Here is an 8,757-nt window from a genome sequence, read left to right as displayed (position 1 = left end):
ACATATGCTCAAAAGTGACTCTTCACGGGAAGGAAATCAATCAGGAGCTGTTAAGCTTTGGTGCAGAAAGTCCTTGAACCACAAGTTCAGGATTAAGGGAGCGTTCTGAGAAAGCATTGCTGTACCCTCGCCCTGCTTTTATGCTCCTCTCCAGGCAGCCAGCTCACAGCTGGAAACAGGGCACTGGGCTAGGCGGACCTTTAGTCTGACAAGATGCAGCCATACATTTCCATTAGGATTCCTAAGCATATATGTTACATAAAAGGCTATAATCTCTGCAAAGTCAAGTAGGTATAAAGTAGGAATTGCTATTTGATTTATCTTAATACCTGTTATTTTCGCTTTCTTCTCTGAATTGAGACTAGCAGCCCCAAAACACAATTGGGCTTTATTATGCTAGGCATTGTGTATGCGTAAAAGATGCTCCTTCAGCTGCCTGTGCTTCTCTGTACTGTGGACCGGTAGACAAAACGTGAGAATAGCTCTGCTGGTTTTATAATCAGAGAGAATTACTTAAGCACTAAATGCACTGAGCCCTGTTGTGGAAGCAGCAGTGGCTTGGTGTGAGTCTGGCACTCACAGTCTGGCTGTATCAGAATCTACCCTTAAGGTCTTGTTCCAATATGCCAGCCTTTGCTTCTCTACAGTTTAATATTTGTAATGATGTTTTATTTAGAATGCAACCTGTAATTAAGGAATCTCATTTGTAATGCTAATACCTGTAAAACGTGAAAGGGAAGTGTGGCGGTGGGTACCGTTGGGCTGGTTCTGATACTCGAAGGCCCCTTTACGCTTCTCATCAGTACTGAGATGGTCTTAAAATGAATGTAAATTATGTATCTTCCCTTTTTAAGGACTCTTTACAGTGCCAGAGAAATGTAAAGGGGCATTAGTTTAAAAGGTAATCAGACCTTACATTAATCTCTCTCGCTCTTCCCCTGTGTATATGTGCACATGCACGTATGCTTAAATATATATATCTATATGCGTGTCGAAGGATTAGTACTTTTCTTTTTTTAATGTTTGCTAAGGAAGTATAATACCACAGACTGAATTTTAAGAGGTCTAAAGGCAGTCTTCAGATCTTACACTGCATAGTCCTGATCTAGTCAGTTGTTGATCTTTAGCTGCACTAAACAGCTCCTAGGTTCCAAAATACTACAAACGGGAATGAATAGAACATATAGGGCCCTGAAACAGAAATACTGGAGGCAAAGAAATACAGGCTGGGCTAATTTTTCTGTTTATGTAAAAATGGTTATATGTATGAATATGTGTACATACATGTTTCATCCTTTCCTTGAAATACTCAAGCTGAAGGACCCTGTGGGCAGGAGCTCCTTGCCATAGAGCAGTCCTGTAAGTCCCCCTTATTCAATAAGTACTAAAATGAGATTACACAGAGCAGACTTTTCTCTGCAAATTGGTACTACAATCACCCCTTTGCCTTTTGTGCAGATTCTGGATGGGAAATTCAGAATATGAACCAAATATGAATCAAGTGGCCTTCGGAGCATATCCTTAGTCACTCCATCCTACTTATTCCATGCTGTTTCCTCCTCATCATTCCTTCTTTCTTATTTTGATGCAATGCAGAAAATTTTAGGGAAACCCGTGAAGACAAAGCTCACAATCTCACATTTGAATGTTTCTTATTGGCTTTTAGTGCTTATGTCCAGTGTTTCACTATGAAGGACCTACTGTAAAGCCTAAAATATTTCAGCACGATCTTCTATATACCAGCCTATCTCTGTAGTTACATTATAAGATGGAGATCGTAAGCCCGATTTTAGCACACAGGCACAACACACTCAACCTTTCAGCATTCTCATAAAACTTCTTTCCTGCAGACAGCTTCTCACTAGGTACTTCTGCCAAAGCATTAAATCTGAAGGTTTAATGGGGTGTCCTCTATTAGTGAAGCCTGTGTCCTGATCCAAAGCCCAGAGCAAGATCAGTGGGAAGTTTGTCACAGATTTCACTCAGTTTAAGAAAAGGACGATAGCTTCCCATTAGAGAAGACTTTCAGAAAACACAGGAAAAAACTCTGCAGATTTTTGTTTTCAGATTTTCAAATCAATAATACAAAGAGACAGTGTAAAAAAATCTAGTACTCCCTGAAAACACTTGCTTAAGTGTGCACTTACTTGCTAAATGTGTTTTTACTTGTTTACTTTATTGTGCAAAAACAGAGATTCTTAATATTAGCAAATGGCTGTGCATGCCAGCTTGTAATATCCACCAGAAGAGCAGGAGATTCTAGCAATGTACCACATAGTATAAACTCTACTAACAAATTTAGCAATTTCTGAATGCCTGAAAATAGGATGCAAAGGGAGCTTCCAAGTCAGTATCAGGGCGCTGAACTTGCAGTCAGACTGATGCTTTGAGAACCCTTTGCTCCGGCAGAATTGCAGAATACTGCATCATTTGTAGGACTGGGATTTAAGTTACTATTTTGTCATGACATAGTCTTTCTCTAGTAATAACAGATGGTATATGGCAGTTTTGAGGTGAAATCCTGACTTCCCCAGCTGCGTTGTTTCTATTATTATAACTGTTATTGTTAGTAAATGCTGAGCTGGTAGGCCATCCTGTGAGTTGCCTGAAAGTTGCCATTATACCACTTTCAACTGTTTATAATATTGCTAAATGGGGGACCATGTGGACTGGGATTATTTTTTTTTTTGCCATGCTGGTATGCCGCATTTCTCTCATTTTTTAAAATGAAACATGGGGAAAAGCTCGCGGGGTTTGCCCATGCCACAAGTTGTGATGACCTCTTCATGGAAATGACTCCATACCTCAGAGAAGGAACTGACTTTTGGGCCAGGAACATGTCTTTCACCAACCTGTTGAAAACCTAGGCGAATTATAATGCTGAAAATTCATGGTTTACATGTCATCGGTAGTGTTTTCTTTGACTTTAAGGGGGCTCAGATCTCTGGAGACTCTTTCTTAGGAGTGTGCATGGATATGTCTGACCAGATTATATATATCCCAGTGATACCGTTAAGTCAGCAGGATAAGATCAATGATACAAAATTCGGTATCACCAGTGACACAGCAGAGTTGAGCATGTTACAGGCAGGGGACCTGGACAAAGATTGGCATTTTCTGTCACTGTTTCTTCTGAGTGCTCCATGCCGGGTTCTGACTGGACAGGAACCTATTTGGTCTCTTCTGAGGAACATCCATTACCCTCACTGATGTCCAGACTGCATGGAGGACAAAAAATCCAGATTTACATATAAAAGGGATGAAAGCTAGATCAAAGACAGAAAGGAAAGTGTTAATTGAGACATAGATTCTGGAGAGAGAGTGTCTGGGGCAGGAAGAGGAAAGGACTGATGGGTTCCTGTAGGTATAGGGAGTTGGCAGCCTACTTGAATAGGGACCGCGGGACTAGAGACGGGGCTGGGACTGACTTAGACCGTGGAACGTGCCACACAAGAAGGAACGCGGGTAGGAACAGTCTGGGGAAACAAAAGCAAGGAGGCCAGTCTGTCAAGGCACTGTGCTGCAAGGGAGGTCTGGGCACAGCTCAGCCAAGAAGGTTTGGCAGGGACCTGGGGAAAGGAGATGCAGAGGACTACCAAGATGTGACAGCTGAGATCAAGGGAAGTTGTACTTCATATATACAGAACTGTCTTAGATGTTATGCATGCCTAAAAATTGGGTTCTTAATTGTATTGACTATTTGCTGTCAAGATAAGACATGACTTCTTCCATTTAGCAAGAGTATTAGCTACTTTTTACATGCCGCAGCAAAATTCCTCTTGCTAGGTAGGCTTGCTCAGCCACTATCCTTCCTCTTTGTCCTTAGCACAGCTTTGTTTCACAGAAGGCTCAATTTGACCCATAGCAAATGTACAAAATGTTGTGGCGTGGGAGGAATAAAAGTTTAATTGACGTGGGATTAGTCTGGCTTTTATTACTAATCATTGGAGAAGCCAGGAGTGCTTTATGTAGGTCATCCCAAACAAGACTCGGTGAATGCTTTTTCCTCCCTACATCATCATCTGCTTTGTTTATGCCATGCTAAAGGCAACAGTTAATTCACACACTTTGGAAGTGCTAAACGTTGCAATCCAAATTGCCTACTGGTGGGAACTGGGACAGCTACACAGGAGGAAATGAAACTGCTGCAGTTTATAACCAGATTATAGTTTCATCCTGGGCTGGTGTTAGTTTTCATCTCAGTGGCTAAGCTGAGTTGATTTTGTGCTATGAATCTTAACTGCACACACCTGGGAGAAGGCAAGATGATCTGAAAGTTAAAAGCTTTCATCTAAGCTGCTCGGTTCCTGTTGTGTTAGCATGATATTGAGTGACTTAAGCCTAGTGGCATCTCACCTCGCCTTAAACACCTGATGAGAGAGAGATGCCTGCATTAGGGTTTTTATTCCCCTCCCCAAGATGTAAATAGCCTCTAGTCACAAAACATTGCTTGTTGGTGCTTTTTTTCAAATATCACTAATCCCTAAGAAAATACTTCTGATCCTGGATTCTGGATTGATATTATCTGAGATGAAATTCTGTAGATTTTGGTGGGAAATAAATTGTTTCTGTGACGCAGCAGTTAAAAAGAAAATACAAAGCCAATCACAAATTTGCTTATACTAGGAACAGCCTTAGGAAGCAGACTAACCAGGTCGCTGGTGAAGGGTGCATGTTGTGTGCCATGGGTCTGCCATCTATCACATAGCTAGAAAACACCACCTCATCTCATACAAATGTATTAGTCAGGCAAGTAGACCTGGTAAATCACAACAACTTATGGTAGAGTTGAATACCTTCTGGCCGGCCTGTGCCTCTCTGGCCAGCCTAGCGTCAAAGCCTGCTTTTCCTGAGATGAAATCTGATTACCTGCCGCAGCTGGTTGCTCAGAGAAGTAACTTAGCATGTATTTTTTAAGGTATTTTTTCTCTTTGTTTTGGCATTGTGCATGTCATGGCTGCCATTTTTATTTCTGAAATGAGTAAAGTCAAGATGCTAATGAAAGCACTTGCTTCCCACTACACTGTTTCCTAAGAGAACATCTTCTGTACACAGTCTGAAAAGAATACAGTTTTTAACCATGAGAGTGTTTCCTAGATGTGACATTTTCCACATGGCCAGTGGCAAGTAGCCTTAGCATTGAAAATCTTGTAGAAACAGTGAATCTCGTGCTAAGCAGGTACTCACTGATGAGAATATCTGCTGTCACTCTGAGGTTGAGAAGTCCTTGCTGTATTAGGCATATTGCTGTAAGTATAACGGAGGGGTTCATAATGGGAATGCCATCTTTTTATCAAATCCAGCTGTTATTAAGGTCCTCGTTCTGATGGCCCACTGTGTTTAAGTATGCATCTGTTTGCATAGATCTGTCAGCATTCCCATTATAAACCCATCCTTTCATGAAGGCGCAATGTGGGCACAAACCTTAAACCAAGCTGTTAAGTTCTTTGTCTGTAAATAATGGATCCACGCAATATGCATGCTGTCGATAAGATTATATCATTGGAGAAATTTTATATGATCATGTAACTGGAAAATAACAGGTAACTCAGAGATAAATTTAAGGATATATATGTGACTGTCTTAGACAATTCCCTGTCTTTTGAATGTTGTGCATCTTTAACATTCTTCATTTTAAATATGCATGTTAAAATGGCATGTGACAGTGTGCAATATGTCTTTATAGATTGCATGTGTCTCTTCATAGCCAAGAGGAAACAGCCTTTTTATGTGTATGTGATACTGGGGCATGGGTATCAATGTATATATGAACTGGGGGGACCAAAGAAAATTAAAGAGGGAAAAGGGCTCTTAAACTGCATAAACCTGTGCTGCACCCAGCACGTTGGTCCTAATACTTTGTGCACGTCATGCCATTAGCTTCAGTGAGAGAGCTTGTGAGCTTACGGGTTTTGCTGGACCCAATCCAGAGTGCCTAGTGTGTCCAGCATTGCTTCCAGTAGGAGAGGAGTTTTCATATGGATAATCACACACTATTGCTTTCCAGTGCCTGTTGCTTTGCCATTGCAGAATAGGCCCATCCTCAATGCAGACTGCTTGCCACATACGCAGTGGCAGTGCTACAGGCCAAATCACAGCCTGTCCTGTGCTGGTTGTCCTACCTGAAGGAGCACCCCTTAAGTAAGCTGTGTTTGCACAGCCTGCAGAGTACAGTTCCTAAGGCTGCCTAGCTTTTTTTTTCAGCCAAGTGATGCCCACATATTAGCCAGGGCTCTCAGACAACCTGGCCTTGGGCTTACCCCTGGTAGCCTGCCTGCACTCGAGTGGAGGGGGCTGGGGACAGGGGCTAGGGGAACACCACACCCATGGTCCTTCTGAGGACTGCTCTCTCCAAAGAGTATGGACACAGCCATCTCATCTCTTGGGTCCCGGCACTACATACACTCCTGAGCATGAGTCATGGGAAGTGCCAGGGAGGAGCTCGTGGACTATCGGCATAGCTGCAGGCTCGGAAAAAGTCTGACAGGACAGAGACAAAATCCTGACCTTAAGAAATGCAGCAGAAAGAGCAAGGTTTCCCTTTCCATGTAGCAGAAAGGGTCTTCTGCCATTTGCTGTTCTCCTTCACCTCCATCACCAACTTTGTGACTTGGTGAGTTTCACCATCAAAATACTGGGGCCTCTTAGAAGCTGTGTCTCCTCCTCTTCCCTCACCTAGGGCTCTGTAGCATGCAAAGCCATAATTTAGCCCCAAATTTTATTCTGTAACTCCTAATTAAGCATTTATATCCTCTTAGCTTGCAACCCGAATGTAATCTGATCATTATTCAGTGACTGCCTGGTTAATAGTTGCTGTGCAATTATAAACTTCCAGCTTGGTCATTTGTACCTACAGCAGCATAGTAAGGTACCCCTGAAATGTGCTTTGCGATTGTTTTAACCATTTAAATTTCAATAATGTCCTTGATAATTCTGTTAAGGGCATATTAACGTCTCTTTTCAAGGAAGAAACAGAAGGATTCTTTTTAGTCGTTGTTGTAAATATTGGGTTTAATTCAAATGATTGTTTGAATGTGTTTTGGAAAATAAAGTACAGGCTCAGCTGAACAACGATTTGTAAAGCGGAATGAATGAAACTCTAAGAATATGTACAAGAACTCCAGATTTCTATTCCACCAAGAGATCTTGATTTCAATAGAAGTTTTGCCTGAGTAAAGATTTGTCAAGATTTGGACTCTCATCTTTCTAAAAGCACTCTCTCTTGAGGGAGGTCTTAAGATCTGTGCAGAGCAATAGCACAGAAGAATTAGAGCCTGATCCAAACCTCATTGAAATCAAAGAAAGCATTTCCATTATTCAAAAGAAGATTACAGAGTGATATACAGGAAAATATCAGGAATTATTCCATCAGCCTTCACAGGAAAACAGTCAGCCGTAAGCTTTATTGTTGATGGCAACCATTATGCTTACAGTTCCAAGAACAACAGCTCTTCTTCTTAACACAATATTAGAACAAGAAACACCTACGTTTTCCTTTTTTTTTTTTTTCTTGGAGATGATGAAACTATTGCTTTAAATCATTCTGAACAGGACAAAAAGAAGATATTTTAAATCTAAATTAATATCTATAATTCAATAATCTGTTCGTTGCATGAAACAGTTTTGTAGCACACTGTGATTTTTATCAAAACTTGTAAAAATCCCATAAAATTAATATTTTTCATATTTACTGATAAATATGCAATCACATTCTTCTTATGTGATGCTTTTAAGAAATAAAATATAAAAATGATGCCTTTATTAATAACCTACATTCTAGAGCAACAGAAACAGAACTCTACTTGACATGTTAAGACCATATATAATTTTCATCTTCATTACATTTTGTAGTACATTTTACAGCAGATATGACTCTTTTTTCCTTTTAAATGAATGCATTTTAAATAGTCTAGCCAGATGTTTGGCTTTAAAATAATATAGTTCAGGGATGGAATTGGTCAGCTGCGTAGACATTTGGCCAGTTTTTCTCTTCCTCTTTTCCCCAGGTATAAACTTTTGTTCACTTAAAGCTACATGCAAGTCAGGATTGGATGGCTTTGAGATGCCCATTCTGACTTCGAAGGAGCTGGTTTCCAAGGGAGCAAAAAAAATACCTGTTCTCTGCCAATCTGCCATCCTTCGGATTTCTTAAACTAGGTATCCACAGGAGCATAAATCCTGTTAAAAGTGTAAGCTTAATTCTGGCACCTCTGCAGTTGAAAGACTATTTTCATTGCAAAATTGAACCACTGCAGATACATGAATCTCAAGAGGTGGAATAATGGTCAGTTCAAGATGTGACTTTTCCAGCTGTCTGTCCATGCTGCTGGCAGCCATTACTGTTCTCCAAGAGAGGCGGCAGAACAGGAATCGCTCGGTCCAGCGTACAAGCTTAACCCGCCGCTGAGTCTCACCTACGGGCGCTGTGTGCCTACGAGTAGTTTGAAACACTGCTTCCAATAAGGGATGACATTATGCCTCACGTTGGAGCATTAACTCTGAAACTTGGCAGTTATTAAACTTGTGGTTGTTCACTGTTTCATTGCTAACCTGCATATTGAAAGTATGTAATGCAGGTAATATATACAATATATAGACCATAATACAATGGTCTGTCTGCCTTATCAATTTACTTACAAGTGCTTTCTTCTAGTCTCTTGTCCAGTGACTTGCAGGAGGAAGGCTTGGGAAAAACCCTGCTACTCTGTGTGTTCCACTCCCCATCACATCGTGCTGCAAGCTCCCAGCCTCCTCATT

At 41.0% G+C, this 8,757-nt stretch overlaps 1 protein-coding gene across 1 annotated transcript in view; it reads left to right on the top strand.

Moving 5' to 3' along the window:
* Positions 1-8,757, top strand: part of LARGE1 (LARGE xylosyl- and glucuronyltransferase 1) — a 287,919-nt gene that overhangs the window by 257,904 nt on the left and 21,258 nt on the right. The window contains exon 11 of the mRNA XM_035903233.1: positions 4,341-4,382. Coding sequence (XP_035759126.1) covers positions 4,341-4,382 — 42 coding nt within the window. The remainder of the gene's footprint in view (positions 1-4,340; positions 4,383-8,757) is intronic.

Source organism: Egretta garzetta, unplaced genomic scaffold (assembly GCF_000687185.1).
Source record: "Egretta garzetta isolate BGI_Z169 unplaced genomic scaffold, ASM68718v1 scaffold51, whole genome shotgun sequence".
Taxonomy (NCBI): domain Eukaryota; kingdom Metazoa; phylum Chordata; class Aves; order Pelecaniformes; family Ardeidae; genus Egretta; species Egretta garzetta.
This window is presented reverse-complemented; position numbering and strand designations above follow the sequence as displayed.